The sequence below is a fragment of the Drosophila albomicans genome, chromosome 3, assembly GCF_009650485.2.
Source record: "Drosophila albomicans strain 15112-1751.03 chromosome 3, ASM965048v2, whole genome shotgun sequence".
NCBI classification, from domain to species: Eukaryota; Metazoa; Arthropoda; class Insecta; order Diptera; family Drosophilidae; genus Drosophila; species Drosophila albomicans.
Genome location: NC_047629.2, coordinates 11,686,660 through 11,713,569, shown reverse-complemented (window position 1 = coordinate 11,713,569; position 26,910 = coordinate 11,686,660). Strand labels below are relative to the sequence as shown.

Sequence of the window (26,910 nt, the reverse complement as noted above, 5' to 3'; positions counted from 1 at the left end):
TTGACGCGACCATTGACTAGACTCAATACCTAGAGGTACTGAATGTCAATTTGATCCAAAGTGCAGATAAACTGGGCATTAAGGATGATTTCCGCTTCTACCAAGACAATGACCCTAGGCTTAAGGCAGGAATTGGGCAAGATTGGCTAATGCGCAACTGTCGTCATGTCATGAAACCATCAGCTCAGTAACCTGACATAAATGTTGTAAAAAATTTTTGAGCCATTTTGGACCAGAACATCGGAAAAAGGCCAATTTCCAACAAATCTAACCTCAAAACGGCTTTAGTGGAAGAATGGGACAAAATTAGCCCCTATATCACAAAAAAAATGGTGGAATCTATTCCAAACTGTCTGGAAGGAGCTATTAACCAAGAAGGAGGTCATACGAAATTCGAAAAACACAGTTTAACATATTTATATTTAGTTATTTTCAGCTGGTTGAAATAAGCTGTGGTACTTTTTTTTGCCATTTTTTTGTTTTTGAATAATTTTATATACTAAACAAAAAATTAGAGGATAAATGAAAAAGTATCTTGTATGTTAAAACATTAAACTACAATCCTGCGTTTAAATAAAGTTAATATCTCTTTTAGTTTGGCTAGTACACTGACTCAAAGTTGTCGGTTGGTGGTGGTTGAAATAAGCTGTGAACCACTGTATTTGTTTGAATACTACTTATGAAATACTTGACACCGAATCGCACAGCATTTGAACCCAGGAACTCAGCACACATGGTGAAAGACTTGCGACAGCTTAACCAACTAAGCTATGAACGAAAGAGAAAACTGGTAAATAAATAATATTGCAGCCAAAAATCTATAATTTATATAATCCTCAATGCATTGTTCCAAAATTCAGGCTACATTTTTATACCCGCTACCCATAGGGTAGAAGGGTATTATAACTTTGTGCCGGCAGGAAATGTATGTAACAGCTAGAAGGAGGCATCTCCGACCCTATAAAGTAAATATAGGTACGATCTAGCCATGTCCGTCTGTCTGTCTGTCCGTCTGTGTGTCTGTCCGTCCGTCCGTATGAACACCTAGATCTCAGAGACTATAAGAGATAGAGCTATAATTTTTTTTCGACAGCTTTTGTTATGTTTGCACGCAGATCAAGTTTATTTCAAATTTTTGCCACGCCCACTTCCGCCCCCGCAAATCAAAAAAATCGAATAACAAGCGTAATTTAAAAGCTAGAGTGCGAATTTTGGTATATACAATAATAACTATAGTAGTTATGATTCCTGAGAATTTGGTTGCGATCAGATAAAAATTTTGGCAGTTATTAAAGAAATACTTTTGTCTGAGTTGCTTTGGGTGACAATCTGGTATATTGTCTAAGGTATATTTTGAATGCGGTACTATATCGATATACCACATATACCATTTGGCATATTCTTAGTATTTTTGCAGTATATTTGGTATATTTTGATAATAATACCGCAAAATATATTGCTTTTATCTAAAATTGGTAGCGGGTATCTCACAGTCGAGTACACTCGACTGTAGCTTTCGTACTTGTTTTTAGGTATTTTTGTTTTCTGTGTTGTTTTCGGTGACACTTGTAAAGGATCTTTCCAAAAATGGTATTTTTTTCTTTTTCAATTGACAATTATTATATTCAGTTGTAGTAATGTATTTGTTCAAATACTTCTTATGAAATACTTGTGACGAAAGACTCAATTGATTTAAGAATGTGTAGTATTTTTTAATTTAGTATTTTTCTAGTATTTTATTAATCTTCAACGGAAATAATGTTATGCCTTTTTTGTTGACATTTAAAAAGGTCTTGAATATAAATGATTAAGGTTTAATATTCATTAGACAGATATGTGAGTCTGGTAAAAGCAACTAGAGTAGCTGGGCAGTTGATTTTTTAGAGGTTCTCTTTTATTTTTTTTGGCCATGTTTTCCTCCTTTTCAGCTTGCGATGTGGCACACACACACTTGCCTGTCACGTAGACTTTAGAGTTTGCTTTGAGTTTTCAGTTACAAGATTTGGCCGGCCAAGCAATCAGAAAATAAAAAGCGAATGCCTGCATGGACAGTTGCTGAGCTGAGTTTCAATTTTCACTTAAAACAAAGTTGGCACATGCCGAGAAAAAGCACATGACAAGGACAAAGGCAAAAACGGGGAGGTTCGAAAAATGGCGAAAAATTTTTGTTGCCGCTTGGGCGTTAACAAATCGCGTCTAGCATTTGTTGTTATTGTTGTTCTTGCTGTTGTTGTCGTTGTTGTTGGCTTTGTAATCAGAGCAAAGTAAACGTAGACACATGACTCATCCCTCATCCCCGCTCCACGTTTGCCACACGTTGCCAGCTTAAGCCACCAAGTTGCGACTTACGTGATTTGGCTCTCTCTACGTTTGGCATTGCTGCACACGAGGTCTCGGTTCCTGCGTCTCGTTCTCATTCTCGTTCTCGCTCTAGTCCCCATTTCTAATTTCATGGGCCAAGTGAAGGCAAGTCGAGGTAACTAAAGCAGAAACTAAAAATAAACTCAAAAATAAAACGAAAGGAAACGACAGAAACTGCGGAAAAGCGAAAAAAAATCGAGAAAAAGTGTAGCCAAATATGTTTATGTGTAAGCTTTGCGCTGATGAAAAGATAATAAAATAAAAACAAAAAAATAAATAAAGCATTTCTTGTCTTACGTGACATTTTGTTTTTTGGCAACTATTTCCTATTTTCTTACCTTTTCTTCACTTTTTTGATGCCAAATCAACGAAACGTACCTGCAATGCACAAGAAATAAAACAAAATAGAGTCTGATAAATGTCAGTGATCGAGAAATACTTAATTAATGCTTAAAATATTAAATGGAGAATGACATCATGAGCCTCTGTAATGTAACAGAAATATTCTTTAGTGTTATGTTAACCAACACTATGTTAAACTTTAAGGAAAAAGGCGAGGAAAGAACACGAATTTTATTATAGCCCATTTACACCAAGTGCATCTGCTTCTATGATGCGACTCTATGATGCAAGTGTTCACACCAAAGTCGCATCACGCGAGCTCCTGTTTAGGGGTGAAAAGTTAAACGAAATTTTAGCAGAAAGAAGAAAAATATCAAAGGTAATAGATGCAAATCAATCGAAAAGACATTTAAAAAGTATAAGTTTATATACATTTTATTTTGTATTCATGATTTTGACTCTACTGATTGCCATTTTCATCAAAATAAGACGATTTTGACGATTTTTTTTGAACATTTTCTTAAGCCTCTGTCTATTTTCTTTCATATTTAGTACTTGAGAAATAATTTTAAAATAATATTCAGACGTTAACATTTGCAAGTGCAATAATCAGCAGATTTTCATGGATATCGCACTTTTTTCGATTAGAATTTCATAATATTAGTCAAAACTCGACCACATTTTCATCATCACTGATGTGGCTCCATTAGGTGTCCCTCTCTTACACACAGCCGCTTATGGAATGATGCTTCAGAAGGTTCTACATAACGGAAATTGCCACTGATGCAGAGCAGTCAAAGCAGGTATTAAGCTCTCGCTCATACATCATTTAAAAACGTATCATTAATGAACTTTTTAATAAAATAAAATATGTTTTTGTATTTTAATGCCGTCTTCCTGCAGCAACATGTAGTTTAATATAAGATTTGTTACACATCTCATTTACATGACAGATCCTTATTAGAAAAAATTAAACCATTTTTGCTGCCTGCATCAATAGCGAGGATTATTCTTGCCAAAGTCGTAGCCATAGCCAAACCATCCATCGGTATAGTCCGACGTCTTGGGTGCTACTGTTGCAGCCTTGGTAACTGATTTAGCCTTAGTTTTGGCAATATGTTTATCCCACCACTTCTTGATTTTTCCGTCTTTCTGCGGCCCTGCACCGTATTTGCCTCGTCTGCATTCGTTCAATCGCGTATTCAATGAAAAGCCATGAGGACATTTCGGTGCACGCGCACTAATTTGAGGCACACATTCGGATGATTCATCATTCCAAATATAATCTGCTGCACAAGGAGGAGACAATTCTTCTTGAAAGTCGAATTCTCTTTGCGACTCTGATACGGATGGCACGGACAGTGGAAGTTCCGCGATTTGGGGCACATGTGCTAACCCTGTGTACGACACTAGTGAAGCATCCATTGCTTTAGAACTGAAGTAAAATCTAACTCTTACGAATGCCTTTTAACATATACGTTACACTTCTTACATAAAACGAATTTAAACAGATTAAAACCATGAAATGACATTTGCAATGCAATATTTTGAATGCCTGTTAACAATCCAAGTAATTTACTTTCACATTGCTTTAAGTGATTTTTTAGTATATTTATACACAAGGTTTTAAAACAGTTCACAAACATTACACTCAACTCTTTTTAAACTGCGTTTTACACAATTCAACTTACAAAATTACAATTTTCATTTTAAATTCCTTTATTGGCGCCTTAAAATTAATATGTAAAACGTTTGTTAGTGAAGTTTAATAACATCCAATATATTAAGTAAACGTAAACACAAATGTCACAAGTAGAAAAAAGTTTGAATAGCAAGTTCATTCTGATTGATTGCAACAATGAAATGCAGCTGCCTTTTATAGTTGGCCAAGTTCTGCATTGAAAGTCAAAGTCAAAGCTACATAGAAAGCCATAGAAAGCTGCTCCAAACTTAGTAGAATGTATCTCAACATCACTCCAAAAAGATCATTGAAATATGAGTTCGGGTTACTGATCAATGCAGGAAGAAGGATCTAAATACCTCTTCTCAAAGACATCGATCCCAAAACTACATGTATTTATTTATTTATTAAATTCATAGACTATAAATTAATTTATAACCTAGCATAAATTTACTTGCGCTGGCTGCTTTGGCCTTTCGCTAAACTACAGGTAGCAAAAAAGAGATTTATAAAAATAAACTCATTATTCTCGTATAATATTTAAGCACGTATTTCTCTTTTATCCTGTTATATTTAAGTGAAACTTGAGACAGTGAAAATTATGTTTGATCTTAAATAAGGCGAAAAATCAGAATCTAACTAGTGTTTATAAACTGTTTCTATGGAAAATGCAAAAGTAAGGTATAGATAGGAGCTGCCGACCGTAGATCTCTAATCATTTTTGGAAATTTTCTTCAGATCTATAAAAAGAAAGTTTAAACATTTGTCAAACTTTAAAAGTGTTCACCAAAGGGTTTTTGATTATATTTTTTTTTTATCAATGTAGATAAAGGACCATTTGTGAATCTTATCAAATGAAATGTACTTATTTCATTACAAATTGAAATAAATTTAGAAAATTATACGTACAAAAAAAGTTAAATACAATCTAAACCACATGATTCTGCTTCTCACAATCACATTGTGATAATTGTGGCAAGCTTTTTAAAGTGTCCCAACTCTTAGTCAAAGCTACAAACTCAATTTTCTGGCTAAATAATCGCTGTGATTAAGAGCTGCCCTCAAACACAGACATCGAGCGATGCTAGATTGGCAACAACGAGGCAAACAAACCGAATAAGTCTTCCCCTTCTATTTCGCTAGCAACTTCTGCTGCTTCCAGGCAATGCCCGAGTCCTTTTTAGGGCATCTGCCAAAGCAGATGACGAGGCCCATGCTTAACATACATCGTTCTCGTACCTGTAAAAATGCTCGCATGCCATTAAATTTACCCACACGCGTTAATGGCTGCTTGTTTGCCTATGATGAGTTTGTGTAGGGGTCTGTTTTCTCTTTTCGAGGTTTGTCGGTATGGGATGCTATGGGAGTGAGAGAGAGAGAGAGAAGAGGGAGAGGGAGAGAGTTTGATTGAATTCCGGGTGTGGATGTGCCGGCATTTCATCATTGCCTTTTACCGGGAGGCAGTCACTGAGTGCGCTTTTAATGAGTGAAATGAAGTAGACTTGTCGATTACAGAACTGACAGAGAAAATGAGAGCAGAGAACGGAGCAGAAATTCGAGGGATGCTCTTAGAGTATGTGAGCAAAAAATGGCATTCAATTTACTAAAAGATCTCATGTAGTTTATAGAATATCATAAGCAGTATCAATATCATCCTACCAATGTATATAAAATTCAATCTTTGGACAACGGGTCTTATGAATAACTGTGATGATTTAACTCCAAACAAAATTCTATAATAATGTTAAGAACGCAAACTTAACTGGCTTTTTGTCAATAGAATATCAGCATACTAATCCTTGTTGACCCATCAAATATCGGATCTACGAAACGCAGTCCGTTCACTGTACAACACGACGTATGAGTAACTGTGATGAAATAATATGCCTCTAATTGAACTGACTTAGCATAGAATAATTTCTTAAGTTGATAGATCGAATAGTTATTACTTTTAATGAGTGCAATGAAGTAGACTTGTCGATTTTAGAACTAACAGAGAAAATGAGAGCAGCGAACAGACATGCGAGGGATGCTCTTGAAGTATGTGAACTAACATTGTATTAATTGCATTCGGTTTACTAAAAGATCTCATATAGTTAATAGAATATCAGAAGCAGTATCATTATCATCACATTAATATGTCTAAGCAGATAATATTCTAACTTTGGATAACGCGACGTATGAGTAATTTTAATATGATGTAATATGACTATAAAGAAATCTCAATAAGTATAATAAGAACGCAAGCTCAACTGTATATAGTATTTAGTATATCATCAGCTGCATTATTGTCGATTCATCAAATATCTAATCTATGAAACTCAGTCCGTTCTCTGCGCAACGTGGCGTATGAGTAATTATGATGAAATAACACACTAATCAATACACCAAATGCAATTAAGATACTAAGAAATTAAACTTAACAGGTTTAGCATACTGATAAAACTGATAGATTGAATAGTGACTTCATTTTATAAGAATGGTGCTGAATTGCGAGGGATGCTCTTGGAGTATGCGAACTAAACTTGTATTAAATTCTATATTCATTATATTCTATATTGAATTATGTTCTATATACAACAAGATCTATGCTAAGTAGAATATCATGAGCGGCATTTTTGTGAGCCGATTGCTTCTACAGTTCCCTTTATTCAGATAAAATTTGCTCTGTGGACAACGCGACGTATAAGTATTTCTGATGCAAAAATATGACACTAAACCAAATGCAATCAATGTATTTTAGAAGGTGACTTAGCGTCTAATACTTCCTTAATAACCGAAATGAATTACACTTGTTGACTACGAAACTGGCAAAGAAAGTGAGGCCAGCGAGAAGCTCTTGGAGTATGTGAACTAACTTTGCATTATAGTATGTTCTATATACTAAAAGATTTGCATACTCAATAGAAATTCATAAGCATCATTATTGTTGGCCCATCAATGTCTGTTTTATGCAACTAAAATTCATTCTCTGAACAACGTGGCATATGAGTAATTTTGACGAAATAATGCGACACTAATCAAAACTCAACAAACATATAAAAAAGCTGTCTTAGCGTAGATCACTTCCTTAAACTGTTAGTTCGAACATCGAGTGCAATGTCAAAGTCAAGCAAAAGTTCGATGCGACTGTCAAAGGTTTTGCAAAAGCGATTGACAATGGACGAAAGTTGAAGGTGTTTGAGGTGCAAAAGTCATTCGAAGACAGTCGTTGACATTTGGCCAAAGGGCAGTGCAGTCTTTTGAGTTTTCATTCTCTCCCTCTTTACACTACTCTTTCCTCTTTGCCTTTCTCTTCCCTCTTTGTGTAGAGAGTGTCGCCTTACGAACTGAGCACTGAGCAGCCCTTCCTCCTAGGTCACATTTACACTTTTATCTCCAGCAGTCGCAACTTAGGCTTACCTTAACCTTAACTTTTCTGTGAGTTGGTGTCGGGTTGCTGCCTGACTTCGACTTTCGTTATTATCAAAGCGAAACGGAGTTGCATTGCTTGTTGGCTACTTTCTTTTTTTTATGCTTTCAATATGCGCAGCATCGTTTTTAATTACCATGTTGGGTAATGGTAATGGGAAAAGGGAACTGAGTTTTGGCTTTAACATGTGAATCCACTCAAATTGTTCCGTAATATACTTGTAGTTGACACCTCAGAGTGTGGCATTTGTCCATCAGTTTTATCTTTGTAAGTTTCGCTTCGGCAATCGGAGGAGTATGTTGCAGACAGGGAAAGAGCATATTGCAGCTTGTTATGTCGCTGCCAGTGGAACAACAAGCGACAGCTAAGATAGAGAGAGAGATAGAAAACTAAGGGAAGGACAGAGCATAAAGACTGAGTACTCCAACTGACAGTTGGCTAAAAGTGAAGGCGGCAAAATGTTGCGGCGTTTGCTGCCATATGACATGATTTCTCAGCTCTGATTTGGCATCAACTTCAGCTCAAGAACTTGCCGCAGGATGACGGTAACGATGGCAAGGATGTTCTTGGCAAGGACTGCATGCAAACTGCAGCCATAAAAGAATGAAACTTTTGCTTTTGCCGTTGCCTTTGCTTATCTGCACCACAGCTGCAAGCCCTTACCCAGCATCCAAACAGCAACTTCTCTCGCCAGGCCGAGACACACCAGATATGGTCGATCCATCCAGCTGCAGACTCGTAGCATCGTCTTGAGGCATGTTTTTTGCCTTTATTTCTAGTTTTGCCTCCGAGAGAGAGACTTGAGAGACTCGTCCTTGCCCTCCGTCTCATTCCGTTGCACGTTGCGCATTCTACACACATGCTGCCACTGCCTCAGCCTCAGACTCAGCTACTGCCACTGCCATTGCTGCTTCTTGGCTCCTTGTTTGTGCGTGTTTCATTTTATTTGTTGCACAAAATTGGGTTTTAGTGGATTTTGTGGCAAATGATTTTTGCTGCTGCCGTTACGCTTGCATAAACTTTAATTTAATTTTGCAGCACACCGAACACTGGCGAAGAGCACAACAGCGTTTCACATGAAACAGCAAAGGGAAAATAAAAAGCACAAAAAATAAAAATAAATAAATAAAACAAAGAAATTGTGTATACAAAAAAATAGTGGAAAAGTAAGAAAAACATGTTCAATTCTAACTCAAAATACTTCACGAGCTTTGTTTGTGTGCTACAAGACTTTGCTCTTTGAAGTGTCGAAAATGATTAGAGGCAGCTCAAGTGAAATGCATTGAATGAAAGTCAGGTGGCATTAAAGTACTAAATTATGTACATGCTAAATTGAGAGTCTATTTGCAATGCCAAAGCAATAGTTGGATACATTTTGAAGCTGCTCTTTTTCATATCTGAATAATTTTTAATAAACTGTTCCAAAGTTCTAGAAACATTTATTAAGAGGGAATAAGTTAAGAAATAGTCTCTGAAGTTTCTGATAGACTTTTATATTCGAGTTTACTAATAAAAAAATAAATACATATTTGACGCTGAAGGTATTTCAGTAGGGTAATGGTATATTTTGAATCAATATCAATATACCAAATATAGCCTTCGGTATAAATACTACATTTTGATAAATATCTATGGTATATAACATATTTTCAAAATATGCTATGGATATTTACCAAAATACAAAGCTATTTTTGATATCTTGATATAGCTGTATATTCAATGTATACCATAGTTGTTACCAAAATACTAAAAATATACCAAAGTCTTTATTTGGTATATTGAAATGTACCATAGATATTTACGAAAATACTAAATATTTTGGTAAATATCTATAGCATATTTTGAATGTAGTACTATGCCAGTATACCAAATATGACCTTTTGTATATTGTTAGTATGTTGGTAAATAACTTTGGTATATTTTGATTATAGTACTATATCAATATATATATATATATTTGTAAATATCTACGGTATATTTTGTATGTAGTACTATATCAATATACCAAATAAAGGCCTTGGTATATTCCTAGCATGTTGGTAAACATCTATGGTATATTTGAAATGTAGCACTAAATCAATATACACTTCGGTATATTTATTTGTGGTATATTAATTTGGTATATTTTAAAATGTATACTGCACTGTCTAACTTTTATTCGAAATGAGTATCAGGTATCCCACAGTCAAGTAGTAGCATTCGATTGTAGCTTTCTTACTTGTTCCTAAATTTCGATGTCGTTTATGTATGGCTCAAACTTCTAAGCTCATTACATTTCCGTTGAATTATATTCAAGAAAGAAAACCGTTCAAAAAGTAATATATTAAAGACTACAAAAAAAAACAAAGCGAGAAGTTTCTTCGCTTTAAGAAATGCGCAAGAATGCAATTGACTTGAAGGAAGTAAGCTAAAAGTGTGTACACGTCAGGGGGAAAAAAGCCATAAAAATGGCACTCGCACATGCACAGGTGAAAAATTATAGCGTAAAATTCATATTTGATGACTTTTTGATTGCCAGCCCGAAAGCAGTCGCTGCTCGATGCCCTCCCTCCTCATGCCTTCATCCTCAATCTCCTGCACAGCCTCAACTGTAAACAGTGCCTTAGAGGCGCTGCCACATAATGCAACGAAAAGTGCTTTCAATGGCATCATTGTCAACGTTGTCGTTCTCTCCACATAATCATCATCATCATCATCATCTACATCTACAACTACAGTTGTAGTTGTTGCAGTAGTAGTTGATCCAAAGCAATGCCAAGCACTAGGATTAAGTTGAAGCCGGATTTGGGCCATGCACTTCTGCAGCAGTTACCTCACAAAACTGACATCAACTTTAAATGTGTGTTCAAGTGAGTGTGTAAGCGGGTGAAGAGTGAGGAGAGCGAGGAGAGCAAAGAGCGGGTGCTGAGTTTTCAGCTTCCATTTTTCAATAGGTATTGTGCTCCCCGAGCTGTTGGCTTGCCGTCTCTTGATAATGATGTGCTCAAATTTCAATTCTGACGCAAGGCATAAAAATAACCACATTGCTGGTGAATACTGACAACACTTTTTAAGGTCTAGGGTATGCTAAACAGAATAATTATTTTATTTGGTTTTAGATTTATTTCGGCATATTGCCTAATTGGTCAATGCAATATTTTATTTTCAAACAATTTATCTTAATATAGCTTAAAATTATTTCATGTGTAAAAATCTATGCTTGCTTCGTGTTTTATTTTATTCAAATTTATTTAATTTGCTAGAATAGTAATAAAACTTGATCATAACTATAATATAACAAATGTAAACAAAATTGTGAATTCAGTGAAAATAGTTTTGCCGTTTTAGCTACATTTGAGAGTGATATTAAAAGTGAGAGTGAGAATTAAAAAGAGTGGTATTAAAAACAATGAAACAGCTATATTAACTAAGTAAAAATAATATTCAAATAAAATATGGAAAATAAATAAAATACTTTTATTTTTAAGAGAACGCAGGAGAATAAATTTTAAAGATGGATAAAATCTCGGTAGAAGATAAACTAAAACGCTGTATTTCTGCGCAACTCCATATACAAAAAACGCTCATCTTAAAAATTCGTAGTTACAATCCCAGTACAAAATATAAAAAGGGTATCGATACTGTAATGCCAACTCAGCTGTTTCACAGACGACAAAAATGGACAAAAATTGCAATGATATGGGCAAATCGATCACGTGCAAAAATAATAATTAAAAAGCGGGTGGAGGCATTTTCTGGTGTAGAGAAAGTGAGTTCATTGGGTTATTTTAATAATTGTTGTGTGGCCATGAAATTTTTGCTTTTTACCATTGCCATGTCAAATTTAGGCACAAATGTTGTGAAAAACGGTCACACTAAAAGTGGGACACTTGGAAAATGATGTATAGCAAGTGCTTTAGAAATAAGTTAGTGTTTATTTTAACCATTTCTAACCTTTTTGAATAAATAAATATGTATAGTAATTCGAAAAATCATTTACTTTGTTTATACTGGAAAATGACAAACTCTAATTATTGTCATACATGGATAACAGTGCTGAGAAAATCAATTCTCTCAATTCTTAATATGAATATTGGTATACCGATACAAAGTCATTCACGTGTGTATTTGAAATAAATATTAAATGTGGAATCCAGGGTAACTCTGTGTCGTATACTTAATATTTATGCTTTTGTACCTGGATTTAAATCCCTGGCAATGCGCAATTAATTGTGCATTTTTTTATGAGCTGGCTAATTTCAATTATGGGCCAAAGAGCGTTGAGCTTTCTGAGTGAATTCCCGGTGACGCTAATGTGCAGGCAGAAATGATGATGACACTAATGCTTACTGCGAAGCACACACACACACACACAGGTCTGCGGAGCTCACACCCACATTCCCGCACTCCTCCATCACACACACACACAGACGCACAGTACGCCTATGTCAATGTGTTAATGACTCGACGGCATTGCATAAAACGCGGCGCTAATTTGCATTGCTGGCTTCTGACAGTCTCTCTTGTATAGCAGAGGTCTGTATGTAAAAGTGTTTGTGACATTGTGTACACATATATAACTACATTATGTATATACATATGTACATTTCATATATGTAAAGTGGCCGCTGTCATCGCCCGTTTACTCTTGTGTGCTGTCATTTGTGTCAGCTTCGCATTTTACTTACGGCAAACGGGGGTTGTTCCCACTCCCGCTCCCCTCTCAGTATCCTTTGCTTTATGTAATACAATTTATAACAACTTTTTCCAACATTTTAGCACACTTTTATTGGCGGAGAAACTCACAACTTTATTACTCATTGACCTTAATTGCGTGACGTTAAGGTCCAAGGCCACTCAAGGTAAGTGTAAAGCCTTTTAAAGCAGCAAATTATTTTAAGAGCATGGAAAGTTGAAGTTGGTAATCAATATAATTGTTTCTAACTATGCATAGATGCTAATTGCTTATGTAACGCAAGAAATACAATATGTATGCATTTCATGTATGTACATGCATTTCCACAAAAATGGTGCATGGTGAAATCAATAAATTGTATTTTTAGATGTATGTAGATACTTATGTATGCATATATAGTTTCAATCTAATGTATACCCTAAAAAACTAAAATTAAAGTGGTTAGTACTCGAAATATACAGGGGAAGCCTTTACAATAGATTCTGTTTTTGTTTACTTATTAAATGATGAGACTAATCATTTTAGTTTTAGTAGATCCGGATAGATTCTTTTGTTTTTAATTGCAGACAATATAAGACTTCTTATAAGATCTTAGAACAAAAGAGCAAAAAATACAAATAGAAAATCGTAATTAATGAAAATTTGAAGCCTCTTAAAATTTAGACAATACTTATAAATCATAAATAATTAAATCATTAATCATAATTCATTTTTGTGTACAAATAAATTCTTTATATAATTTGCCAAAATTCATAGACTTTCATAATTCTGTATATGAAGACAAAGAATGTTTCCTTTGCTTTTCGTGTTCACGATGCGTGATTGCCAAAATTTATTCGAAGCAAATAAATTTCCACTACTATTAAATGGTACAAGCAAAAGTTTTCCCATTTTCTTTAAAATTTCATTCTAAATATTTGCCTAAAGCTTTTCAATAACAAAACATCTTCTCATTTCTTTTTTGTCTGCTAACCACTTTTGATGATTTTCTAATGAAATGAAAATTAAATCAAATAGATTTAGACACTTAATTTACAAATTAATAAATTTAAAGAATTTATCTTAATAATCTTAATGGCTTTTTCGTATTTTAACATATTTCGTAGAATGAAGTAAGGAAACTAAAGTGAAGGTAGAGTTTTTATCAAATGTAGTTTTATTTGTATACTTCTCACATCTGACATATAGAGAGTAAAGTGATAAAATTCGAAGGATTTGAAGTGCCAGTGAAATTACTGATAAACAAGAAATGATAACGAGAATTTTTGAGCTATTTCTAATATTTAAAGTAACTAATTAAGGAAACAATTTAATAGTTATTAATAAATTAATAATGATTTGGACGTTTTACATCCTTGGAAATTAAAAGAATGCGATGCTCGAAATTGTAACCTCATCTGTATAGAGATTAAAGTCGAGTGTTTGTATGACTAAAATAAAAGCATTCCATTTCCTTAAATAGAAGGTGATTATAATGTGGAATATTTAAAATTTTTGTTGTGTCGGCATCGTTAATTTTAGTGACTTTAAAATGTGAGTCTGAATAATCCTGTAATTATGTTTTTTTATATAAGTGTACTGCAGTTTGTTCAATGGACTACAAATGGAAAAGGAAATTTAGCCACACTTCCGCTTTGGGTTTCCTTTTCGCGTATATATCGCGAGCAAGCTCGTGCTCAGCCCCCTAACAGTGAGTGTGTTGACTTCTTTGGCCCTGCAGGAGAAACAACAGTAGGGAGTTGGCTTGACGACAACAATTCCAGCGATTTTTATATGCCATTTGGAAATTTTACAACTTAGCTGGCGCCTGACTTATGCCAAACCCAAACCAACTGTGGCGCGCTCGTCATCGCATCGGTTTGCTGCCTCATTCGGCGGTGTCACTCTGCGGCGCCATGCTTGGAAAAGCCCAGCCAGTCTCAGTCCAGATTCTGAGTGAATGCGTGCGATGTATATATATACATAGTATTTGTAGTATTAGTATTTGTTTTTATTTCTGTTTGTGTATTTGTGTGTGTGTTGAGGTCGCGTGCTGTGCTCGTGATGGCAGTCGCCAAAATGGCGTTGCGTGCTGCCACAAAATGTTTGTTAAAAATTTCAGCGAGCTAACTAAATAAACTACGAGTAATATATGTACATATATAGTATACTACAATATGCAAGAGAGACGCGAGGCGACGCGTTCGTATTAGCAAACACACATAGAAATTTGTATGCGTCACAGTTAGAGCCAAAAGAGACAAGGAACAAAGTCATTTGGTGCTAAACAAAAATCATAAAAAGATTTATGGCGCTTTCAAGGCAAAAGACGCCGAGACAACGTGGAGACGCAACGCAACGACATCGGCATTAAGGCATAAAACTCAAACTCAAACTCAAACCCAAACCAAAAGCGAAACGCAAACGCAAAGCAAAAAAACTGCGTGCGAAAAGTGCTTTGTACGTTTTCATTGGGTTTCCGTGTGTGTGTGTGTGTGTGTAGCATTGTTGCTGCAGCGAAATGAAAGGAAAAGTTGATAACTAAAATGGCATTAGGGCGATGGATAAAGTTGAGCAGTGAATGGCCATAAATCGAAATGGATCGAATGGACTCCGAAGCAGTTGAGGTGATGACTGCTGATAGCTAATGAGGCGCGTGTGTCTTAGTCATCGTCATCGTCATCGTCATCGAATGACACACACGCGTCGCTGGCAGAAGGACTAGAGCAACATTATGGTGCAAATGGCGTATGTCAATCAGTGCAATTGCCTTGTATACTATGTAAATTTAATGACATTAGAAATACGGATTATTTACAGCGAGTTAATGTGACGTATTTGTAATTCATTCTGCAATTCACTATGTTAAATCGTTTTCTATTTGATCGATGCTCATTTCTCGCTATAAATATTGCAATCTTGTAACTGGTAACTGTTTGCATTTCTGCATATTTCTCTTGTCATCTGTGCCCAGTGTGTGGAATATGTCAAAATGTCACTCAAATCGAAATGTTGCACACAACAATTGCATCGGTCGTTGGTCGATGGTCGATGGCAGCCGCCTGTTGCCGCATATCGATCATCGCGCTTACAGCTGTAGACATGGTTTTGGCTTCCGCCATTTGGCTGCTGTTCACATTTCGCATTTCGCAAAAGGTCAGATGCAAAATTTATTGCCTGCCTGCTAATTAAACTTGCGCCCAAGCAGCAGCAACTCAATAAATTAAACGCACGCTGGCCAAAGTTCATAAATTAAACCCTTGGCGCCTGCAGTTGCATTTTTCTTACTCCCATTGTTATTGTTGTTGTTGTTACTGTTACTGTTACTGTTGTTGCTGTTTTTAGGCGCCTGCAAAGGCAATGGCCACAACAAAAGCAAACAAAAACAATTATGAGCTTCAAAAGAGGAATAAAAAGTAAAAAAGTAATACTACAAAAAAATAATGGCGTTCTTAAGGAACTCGATGAATCGAATACCCTGCGTTGAAATGGAAAAAATATATTTAAAATTGTTAACAAAAAGAGAAGAGGAGAATATCACTTTAAGCTTACGTTGGATCCTATATGAACATTTGTGTGCTATTATTAGATCACTTGTTCCAGCAATATACCATATATACATTTCGGTATTTTTCAGAATTTTTTCGGTAAACGTATTTCTTATAACAAAATAAAAAAAATAAGTGTTCTAATAATTCAGTATTTTTTTAGTATATTTAAAATATAATACCGAGCACAATCGACTTTCATACTGCGTGTTACTTATATGGTATTCATAGAGCACTTGTGACAGCAATATACCATGCATACATGCTTCTTATTAAAATTAAACAAACAACCTTTCGTTATATTTCAGTATTTTTTTATTAGTTTGGTATATTTAAGTAGTACACTTGACCTCCTTACTTGTCATTACTGTTGCTACTTATATGCCATTCTTAGCGCATTTGTGACATTAATATACTAAATAAACGTTTCGGTATATTTCAGTATGTTTTCAGAATAATTATATAGTTTTGTTGAGAGCACTTCTTTTATCAAAATAACATACATACATGTATTTCGGTATATTTTAGTATTTTTGGTATATTAATTTAGTATATTTAAAACATAATACTGAGCTCACTCGACTTTTTCACATATTATATTTGTATAATCTTTAATTTCCACCAAAACCTTGTGACAGTTGCAAGTATTTTGTTTACTCTTTAGTACAGGGTACAAAAAGGAGACATTGGGCATAATTTACTACGACGGAAGTCGCTACGGATGCAGTGAGTTAAACGTGGCGGCTGTTTCAACAATCCTTACTCACACCCCATCGTCATTCCCATTCGCATTCGTCGCCACTAGCATCATTTCGTTGGGCCCATAAGTAGGCTATAGTAGACACGAAGTTGCATTTTGTTTTTGTCTGCTCGCTGCTCGCTGGTCGCTTTGTTCGTCGTTTTCTCTTTTGTTCATTTTATTTTTGCCGAGGCCTGGCATAAAATTTTATTGTTACACAAAGTTTCCAATTGCACACAATGAAAATTGGCAGTGGGAGCGAACGAAAAGTTTACGCCCACTGCCAGCGCCCCTTTGCAACGCCTCAAAACTTTCGGGCGGTGCACGATTGCTATAGCAAATGCATTAAAACAATGAAATTTTGCTGTATTGAGCTTGAAGCGCTCTGTACAAAATCGTGTTCCACTAGAAAAGCGTTTGCCTTTGTTGCCTTTAAATCTGAAAGGCATTTTGTAGATTCGAAACTCGCAAGTGGCAAGTGGAAGCCCAAAGGATTTTGGTTTTGACTTGGACTTGGGTATGTTACATTAAACATGAAATTTTGGAACAAATAGTGATCCAAATCAGACTTGGAATCATTAATTAAAAATTAATTCCTTTCGGATTACCCAGTATTTAATTGGGACATATGAACACACATTTTTGATTGCTCAATGTTCAAGGCATTAAAGAACAATAAGCGAAAGGGAATTCAATAGATAATAATAATAATAATAAAGAAATCACGACTTATTTAGTCGAAAAATAGCTAATAAATACCCTCAAATATCAAGCTATGGGTCCACTTTTTAATAAAACAATTGGTTGGGATGATAAAAATATATTTTAAATTATTATTTAAAAATAATATTTAAAGCAAATGCGCTTATGCAGAAATCTCAATCGAAATTGAATTTATCGAATTTAGAAAATGAAAACATCGACTTGCAGTATTTATTACCAGATATAGGACTATTTGTTTAATACTCTTTTGTTTGTACCCAAACAACTTTTTAATTGATTTATTGTCGCAAATTTTACCTGCTGAATAGAAAAGGTAGTGATTAGGGATCATGATTACTGATCACATAGTTACTATTTAGTTTTTATGCATTCTTTGTTTTCAAAATATCACAAATGGTTATTTTCTTTAAATTCGGTGATCTTCAGTCCATTGGTATTCATGTTATTAAATATGTTGCAGCCATGCAAACTCACTGAATATATTATATTATTCTTTAACTTTATCAGACGAATACTTGCAGTCCCCTAACTTCTCTATTTAAGGCTCGTAAACTTTGAACTAGACTCTTACCGATTGTTATTAGATAACATTGAGAAAAGTCTTTGAGAATGTTTGTTTAGCAGAATGTTAGCGTTATGGCCGAAAAAGCTGCATAAAGAAAAACTTAGTTTGGTTTAAAATGCAGCTTTAGTTGTTAAATCTTTACACAGACACCAAGAGTTGAAAATTCAAGTTCATAAAGCAACAGTTGCACGATTTACTGCGAATTGCTTCAATCCCAGTGCTGACAACAACTTGAGCAGCCACGAGCTCAGTGGCCCAATCAGAAAACTCAGCTCCAGCTCCCGCCAGAAGCGTACATATTTTGTGGTCATATGCAAATCCAAAAGCCAACAAAATCGTGGAACAGTAGCAGTTTCTTACATTGAGAGCTGGAGTTGTTACTGTTGCTGCTGCTGCTGCTGCTACAGCTACTGTTGCTGGTAGCTGTTGGCTGTGAGCTGTGAGCTGTGAGCTGTTGGCTGTTAGCTGTAGCTGATACGGATGTGGGTTGCAGATTGCGTATGTATGCGCATGAAATTAACACCATGCAGCAAGTGACATGTGTGAGCTCAAACGAATAAGCGCACTCTTAGATACACATTCGCACACAGATACACTGTCACACAGACAGTAGACTGAGGGAGACGTACATAGACGAAATGCAAATGCAAATTGCATTTGTTTGCGTTGTGTCATTTGTCGCTTGGCAGCACTGACGATGCGTAGCTCGAGCTAGCTGGAGACAGAGCTCGTACACTCAAATGCGACAACTTGTTACAAAATTCATAAACTTATGAAATATACATAACCTCGACTCTGTCCCACACACACTGCGTGGACAGAGTAAGATAAATTATATACAGACTGCATACACTTCAGCTAATTTAATGGACTCTAATGTCAAATGTGAAATCAAGTCATGAGAACATCAACTTGATGCCCTTAATGATTTGTCAGTTATTATTATTTTAGAATTAACAAATGCTAGATCTTAGTTGGCTTGAAGCTTTAACGATTTGTCAGTCATTATTCTAGATCATACTTGGCTATGGATTTGAAAGTCTGAACCTTCCGGCTAGATTCTTTCTTATTCCTCATTCGTTTCCTTGTGCTCGTACGGAATACAAGATTCAAATTCAACTTCAAATTTACTAAACCAATTTTTCGGTATGAAAAATATTTCCTTTTTTTTTTTTAAGTTAATTCCAACTACTTTGTTTTCTATACTCATTTCAGTATTAATATTCAAGAATGGGTGATGAAGCAGCTGCCACTCCTGCCCCAGTGAAGACCACGACTTCGGGAGCTCAAGGCCTCATTCATGGCAACGCATGGTTAACTGCAGCTGCTGTGGCTGCCTACTCGACTCGTGCCCTTTGGCTGAAGATGCGCAAGTTGCTGGCGGCAAAGACTAAATCAAAGGATGAAGCTGATGATGATGAATTGGAGCTCGAGGAGCAGCCGATGCCTCCAGGTCTGATTCAGACCGTTGACGTCTGCCCCATGTAGCGGGGAAAACGGATTACACTAACACAACACAACAATACACATTTGCGTACCTACACATTGTATATAAGGACACTGATGACATGGAAGACCAAAAAACACGTTGGAATTCTTGCGATTTTAGGGGGGTCGCAAGTTATTAGAACGCTGTCTTAAATTTTGCTGTTGCCTAATTGTTTAATTGAGATGTCGTTTGTGCTGCGATGACAAGTGAGGTGTAGAAACTGAACAAACATAATAAGCTGATAAATAAATATTAAGAGTGGCATTCACTTTGTATATGGAAAAAATGTTTATTTCTTTCATTCTTATAAAAAATATTACTATTGTGGCGGATCTGCTTTAATTTTCTGAACAAGTCTACTGAGTAAAATTTGGAACTACGCCACATTAACAAAAATGGCTAAATGAAGCTGATAAATGCTGCTTTATTGTATAAATTATATGCAAAAAGTTGTCCGCTTTGTTTCGTACAATATATTCTTAAGTTGTTACCCTATAATAAATAAAAACATTGATATAATTGCCTACAGATTAAAAATTCAATTGATACAAGCATTTTGTATGCATTGACTATCCAATGATTATAAAAATGAATTGTAATATAAAAAATTTGCATTAAAGATTATTCTTGTAATACATATATATCAAATCTTATAAATTTTTTTTATTTTTGTTCATTTGTAAATTTATAGCTGTTTAAATTTAAATATTTTATCCAAGCAGCTAGTGATGAATAACAAGCTTACTTTGGTTATGTTAGTTCAATTTTAAGGCAAAATAAAAAACGTTTTTTTTTTTCGAAAAGCAAATGATGGGATATAAGATCGAAATATGATGATACTCAAAAACGGTGGGACTGTCTCAAATTAATCGAAATAAGACTCAGATATGAGTTTTAAATTCTTTCTTTTCTTTGCTTGTCTTTTTCTTGGCTTCTTTTGAAAGAGTTATAATTATAAAATTATATTATAAAATAAAATATTTGTGAAGCGCCAAAATTTTTAACTAAAATAAGAGGCTGAAAATACCAAAATGTTTGATAACAATTCGGCCACACTTTCAAAATCAATCTTATCATTCACAACCCGTTCTTGTCTTACTTTCTAGATTCGGCTAGTCTGAATAAGGTATTTTGCAGTAGGACAAAACAGACAGAAATTTTTCTGTGAAAGTTAAATACACTCACAAATAGTAGATCTAAGTAAGCATTTCCTATGATTCGAATTTGGTTTTGGTATTGTTACGAGAATACTTTTTCATTCCCATTCAGTACTCCGATCTGAAAGCAACGTAATCAAATTTTTATAAATTTCTCTTCCATTTTCCAATTTTAAGTGAGTGGAAAAATAAAAAAAATTTTCTTGTTAAAATTCAAGTTTAATTCGAAATCAGTTTTCCTTCTATAGTATTCAACAATGGGTGATGAAGCTGCTGCCACTCCAGAACCACCAAAGACGACCACTTCTGGTGCTCATGGACTCTTCCAAGCTGATGCTTGGCTAACTGCCGCCGCTGTGGCTGCATTTTCTACTCGTGCCTTGTGGCTAAAATTGCGTAATCTGGGATCAAAGAAATCTAAAAATGAGGATGAGATTGCTGAGAAGCAAGAATCCCAGTTGCCGGAAGAGGAGCAGATTGAATCGAAGCTGCAAGTCTTGGATGTTGATGTAATTTAGGCCGAAATGCGAAGAAACTGAAAATTGCATTTAGCACAATGCATAAATGATTATCTTGTTTTTCTAAATTTTCACTCGTTTTGGGTTTTGCAAGTTCAAATGCAACAAATTACAAAAATATTAATAAACGAATTGTATAATTAAGTGTTTATTTTCATTTACATTTAACATTACCACAAATGTCATTAACCTGGTACAGAAAAAAGCAAACTATAATTGCATAAAAACATAACCTAAATAAACGAGTGACAAATGGTAAATACAATATCAACATGCTTAGCGTGATGCTGAATGAAGACATCGTGATAATGACTTGGCAAATATACAAACAAATGGGTGAAGCTTGTGGACCAGTTGGAGCTCAGTTTGCAAATCTGTAAATATATGCCGAGTGCAGACTTGATGGCCGGTCAAACATAAATATTATTTCCCACTGCATTTGCATTAATTTGTAACACGTTTGGCAACCGGTTGACACCTCATCAATTTTTGCTCTCAGCCAAGGCTCAGCTCAGCTCAGCTCTGCGTAGCCTCAGAGCACATGCAGCCAACAACCAAAGCACCATCAATCAATCAAATTCGCAAACGCACCGCGCGTCATTATGTCATGCTAGAGGGGCAAAAACGCCGCAAAATCGCTGCCAACGGCGGCAATGGATAACGGGAAACTGGATCACATGAAATGAAGCCAGTCACAGTGTTTGTTTCTCCTCCCCTCGCTCACTCTCTCTGCCTCTCTTTCACCCGTTGGTCGACATCTTTTACTTTTCGCTTTCACGACAGCTATCATACAAACGTACATACATACCACATACTATATATGGCCTCTCGACTGAATGTTTGTCAATCTGCAGAGGGAAATAGCAACAGAAAGACCCGGAAAAGTGAGAGAGAGAGAGAGAGCGAGTTGGAAGGGAAGCGTGCGTTACCAAATGCATATGTCAATTAGCACAGTGTGACGGTTGTCAACATTCGATCTATTTACTCTCAAAGTGAAAAACTTCATCAGTTTCCAATAATGATATATTTTTACACCTGCTTTCCATAGGGTGAAGGGGTATTATAAATTTGTGTCAGCAGGAAATGTAACAGGAAGTATCAAACATATCCGAACCTATCATATAAAGTATCAGCAGCCGAGACTGCTGCAGTCGGATATTAGTTTCTTTGCTTAATAATGTGTTATATTATATTTGTTTTACCCTATGATATATGTATATTAAAAATAGTAGTATATTGATATACCAAATATAAATTGCGGTATATTTTATATTCATATATAATATTTTTCGGTATATTTATTCGGTATATCTTAAAAAGTATACGCCAACTTATTTTTGATAACACTTCTCAATGCTTTCGCATTGTCTTTCTCTTATTTCAAATCGGCTTTGTTAACAACAAAAAGAATTTGTCTACGCAACCTGTTCATTGAACTTCAAAACTTGACAGTAGGTCAATATATATGTATGAATATAATTTGTTCAGTTTATCATAAAATTATATCAAGACATTTTTTTAGTTTGAAACTTATTTTATCATGGCTGGAGATGAGGCAATCCCAATGACAGAAGGACCACCTGAAAACTCAGGAATAGCGATTGTACAATTTTGTTATAACCTGTGGACCATTATTCCTACCATCACTCTGATATTATGGCAGATGAAACTATGATGCAACGATTCAATGAACCTGAGATGAAACGGAATTTGATAAGAGACATTCTAAAATTGAAAGTTCGAAGTGCTTTTTAAGAACATTTATTTAAGAAATATTTGATGAAAAAATAAAATAAAATAGGTTATTTATTAATAAAATTGTTTTTATAATATATATATATAAATATACAACTATAATAAAAATTAACTATAACTTTGCTGGGACACAAATTCTACGAATAATAATACATAATAAGTAGCACAGACTCAACATCTGAAGAATTATATTTCGTAGTATATTGCATTAAATAAGAAATATTACCTAAAGCATACAACCCATTATTCACATAATTATTGAATTCCTTCTCTTTCTAAATTAAATATTTTATAATTACCGCTTAAAGTGCAAAAAAAAATCATAATCGAGTTATATATAACTTACATTTATTATTTGTTAGGAATATGAATTACTTATGATGGTGTAATTATCTTTGTTGCATTTTTCTGCTACTTTTTTTTGCAATTTGTTTTTCTTTTCCTTCGTTGCCAGCGTTGTTGTGCAGCTGTTGTTGTTGCCTTGTGTAATTATGTTACCATCGATTTCATAACACGCCACAAACATGTTGACGCTGAACGCTCTAAAAACCAAAGCTCAAGTATTAGCAGCAATTTTTTTCCACTTTTCTTTTGCCGCCACTTTTTTGCTTAGTTTTTCTTTTTCTTTGCTGGACACCATAAACTATTTGCACTATTTGTTAAACCTATTTATAGGCAACGTTATTAGATTATGCGGTTCTATGCGGAATATTTTGTAAACAACAATGAGAAATATGCAACAAATTGTATTACAATAAATATTGTAGAGTATTTGAAAGTGTTTTACCATAAATTGTGAGTGCAGACTGATCAATTTTGCTCACGTCTTTCCTCGACTTTTCCATTTTGATTTAATATTGCTTTCGTTACAAAAAGTCACTCACACTCTCACATAACAAACGCGCTTTTGGCATAATTACTGGAGCCTGCGGCAGCAGCTCAAACAATAATTATGATGTCAGCCTTGGCAGTTGTTGTTGCTGTGGCTAATGCACTTGCTGTTATCGTCATCGACAGCCTCGATAATGTGCAGTTAGTGTGTTGGGTGAGGCCAGTCCCCGAATGACGCTTTTGGCCACCACCAACAAGTTTCAAGCGCGTCGCGACTTCGACTATGTCTTAGCTTTCATGTAATATTTGCTCGCAATTATTGCGAGACGCCACAGTAAATTTTGCTGTTGTTGTTGTTGTTGCTGTTGTTGCTGCGGTTGCATGTTGCAAAATAACTAACTATTTCGCTTTCGCTTTCCGCGGCCGCTTGGCATTACTTTTCTTCATGCGGATCGCATTTAATTGTGAGTCATTTGGAGCGACCGCAGCGGATGCAATTTATATGAAATTATTTTCGATACGCTCTTACATATGTTATCTATGTGTGTGTGTTTATGGGAAGACGGAAATGTGGCATGGTGTATGGTAATAGTATATTGATACATATGTGTGTTTATTTTAGCAGCTAAACGTCGTTTATCTGGTTGTAATTACAATATTTTAACGTTGCAGCCATTTCTCAAACCTTTCTATGATTTGTTTAAGCCACGTTGAAAGAGACAGGCTCAATGATTTATCATTTAATTTACCAATTTACAATTCACTTCTCTTTGCTTTGGTATTTTAAGAAATAAATAAATAATGAAAGCATGTGGAATAAAGTTAATCAGCGTCTACAGCAGAGACGATGTAATTCGTGCAATCGGTTCTCAGCTGCTTTGACTAGTATATTTTATACTCTAGTATATTTTTATACTCAATAATATATTTCGAGTGCAGTAATAGATATACCAAATATGGCCAGAGGTATTTTTTAGTATTCTTGCGGTACATTAACTCTGTATATTTTAGGAATTGTATATTTTGAATGTTGTACTACATCGATATACCAAATACGGCCATCGACATATTTTAGTATTTTTGAGATATGGTATATTTTAAAAATAATACCGCACTATTTTGCTTTTACTGAAGCTTTCTTGCTTATTTTATTTGCTTTGTATTTTGAAAGATTTCGAAATATATAAATACTGAAAGCATGTGGAATAAAGTTAATCAGCATTGTATGAAGCATTATGCGAGTGCATAAAAACTTTCTCGTTAAAAGTTTTAAATTTTTGGGAATTACACAGACTGCAGAAAATTGAGTAACCTCCTCTTATGTGCGCCAGAAGCAACACTCTTTAACAATTACTGCGACCTTTTGCCTTCTGCGCAGCCGAAAAAGAAAAAAAAACAAATGAGCAATGGATTAAAAAAGTTTTGCTCCTGCTCTCAGCTATTTTGCTATGTGTTTTTTCTTTTGGTTAAAATCTCTTGGCTTCTGAATTCAATTTAAATTTAATTACTTCAAAATTTTCAACTTATGACACATATTTTGTGGGCTAATGAGGCAAGTCTCGCTCTCTGACTGTCTGCCTGCCAAGACAATGTCAATAAGCTTGGAAATCCGTCAGGCAGTTCAGACATTTGGTCTTTGTTCATGATTTCATTTCGTATTTAGCATAATTTATGCGCAGTGTCTGAAACTTATGTAAATGTATCTCTTACTGTCTAGAATGTCTATCTGTGTGTGTTAGTGTGTGCGTGTGTGTGTATCACTTATATGTTCTCCCCCGCCTCTTTCGTAACGTGGCCTGCGGCTCATTGTCGCTGTCTTTAATCAGATCAGCATTATTAGCATCGAAAACAACAAGCGAATGGCAAATCCTTTTTGTCATCTAGTCATAAGACAGAGAACGTTATGCATAGCTACACTCCTCTCTTTCTCCCATCTCTCTCTCTCTCTCCTTTCTTTATTGATGTGTAATCTTTCTCCCATCCCCATCTCAGCACAATAGCCTTTAAGCTGATGTGTTCCTCTTGTTAGTTTGCATTTCTAAACGTATTGTTGCTCAATATTAATAGGATTGCTGGTGAAATAATCAAGCACACATGTCAAGAGAGAGAGAGAGAGAGAGAGAAAGAGAGAGGGAGAGGGATAGAGCGAAAAGAGAGGGAAATGTGTTGTCAACTCTTGAGCAATTAACTATCAAGTTTAGAAATATTTATAGGAATGTATAAAAGATAAGATTCTAGTTAAAAGTTGCAAGAGTCTAGGAAATCTTTAAATGAAATTATGAGATTGAAAAACTTTATTGCAAATCAAGCCAGCTCATGGCTCATTGAATTAAACATTGCAGGAAGAAAGTTAAAGCATCTTGGGTTGAACTGCAAAAGCAAAGCGAGTTATAACCTAAACCCCAAGTTAACCTCAAGTCCAAAATGCCAACACGGGCGACAGGCCAAAACAGTCTGTGAGGAGCAGGAGCAGGATCAGGACCAAGACAAAAGCCACCATGGAACCAAAGTGTGAAAATGGAAAAGTGCCAGGCGCGACCGGAAGGAATCAGAAGACGGAGTCGAGTTGAGTTGAGTCGACGGGCTGAGGCAGCATGTTGGCATCGTCTAGAAACTTACAAACATGACATTAAATGTTGCCTGTGTGATGGGCCGTCGCTCCCCATCGCAGCAGTTAGAGGATACTCAGCGAGTAAAGGCGAAGCAAAAGACGGGATATCAAAAGACAGACAGACGGACAGACAGACGAAGAAGAAACAGGTGAGCAACGCATTGCAGTTAAGTAAAACTTTTGCCACGCTAACAACGAGCAAAATGAAGAGTTTCGTTTCGATTTTTCGTTTCTCGTTTTTCCTCTTTTCCTTTCTTTTTTTTTTTTTTTTTTGTATTTGCAAGTTGCGCATACGCCACATGGGTCCATGCTTGGGGCACATCGTTTGCTACCTATGGGACTTTCATTTGTTGTTCATTTTTAAGCAGCTCGCGATTTGAATTTTCTTTTGCATTTATATGCAGCTTTATCAGCAGCAGCAACAACAGCAACACCAACAACAACAATCTGAGGCAAACACAGAGCAACGAACACAAGCGAGTGAATCTCATGAGCAGAGCCGCAGTAAATTTACACAATGAAAT

General features: G+C 35.4%; 3 protein-coding genes and 1 long non-coding RNA gene across 5 annotated transcripts in view; 3 read left to right on the top strand and 1 right to left on the bottom strand.

Annotated features, from left to right (window-relative positions):
• The window catches only part of LOC117567062 (protein muscleblind), a 203,697-nt gene that overhangs the window by 148,196 nt on the left and 28,591 nt on the right, over positions 1 to 26,910 (bottom strand). The window lies entirely within an intron of this gene.
• On the top strand, positions 11,064 to 11,771 carry LOC127565620 (uncharacterized). Its single transcript, XR_007954956.1, has 3 exons — positions 11,064 to 11,206; positions 11,264 to 11,544; positions 11,624 to 11,771. It is a non-coding gene; the product is annotated as an uncharacterized LOC127565620 (long non-coding RNA).
• LOC127565619 (uncharacterized) lies at positions 19,022 to 19,911 on the top strand. The gene is made up of 2 exons (XM_052005032.1): positions 19,022 to 19,171; positions 19,241 to 19,911. Exon 2 carries the CDS (start codon positions 19,256 to 19,258, stop codon positions 19,511 to 19,513), a length of 258 nt encoding a protein of 85 aa, XP_051860992.1. The 5' UTR covers positions 19,022 to 19,171; positions 19,241 to 19,255; the 3' UTR covers positions 19,514 to 19,911.
• Positions 20,699 to 21,333, top strand: LOC127565618 (uncharacterized). Of its 2 annotated transcripts, none has more exons than XM_052005030.1 (2): positions 20,699 to 20,847; positions 20,906 to 21,333. In XM_052005030.1, the coding sequence occupies exon 2, from the start codon at positions 20,929 to 20,931 to the stop codon at positions 21,187 to 21,189; it is 261 nt and encodes an 86-aa protein (XP_051860990.1). In that variant the 5' UTR covers positions 20,699 to 20,847; positions 20,906 to 20,928; the 3' UTR covers positions 21,190 to 21,333. The 2 variants fall into 2 exon arrangements, with proteins under 2 accessions (XP_051860990.1, XP_051860991.1); XM_052005031.1 differs by having other exon boundaries at positions 20,733 to 20,847; positions 20,920 to 21,333.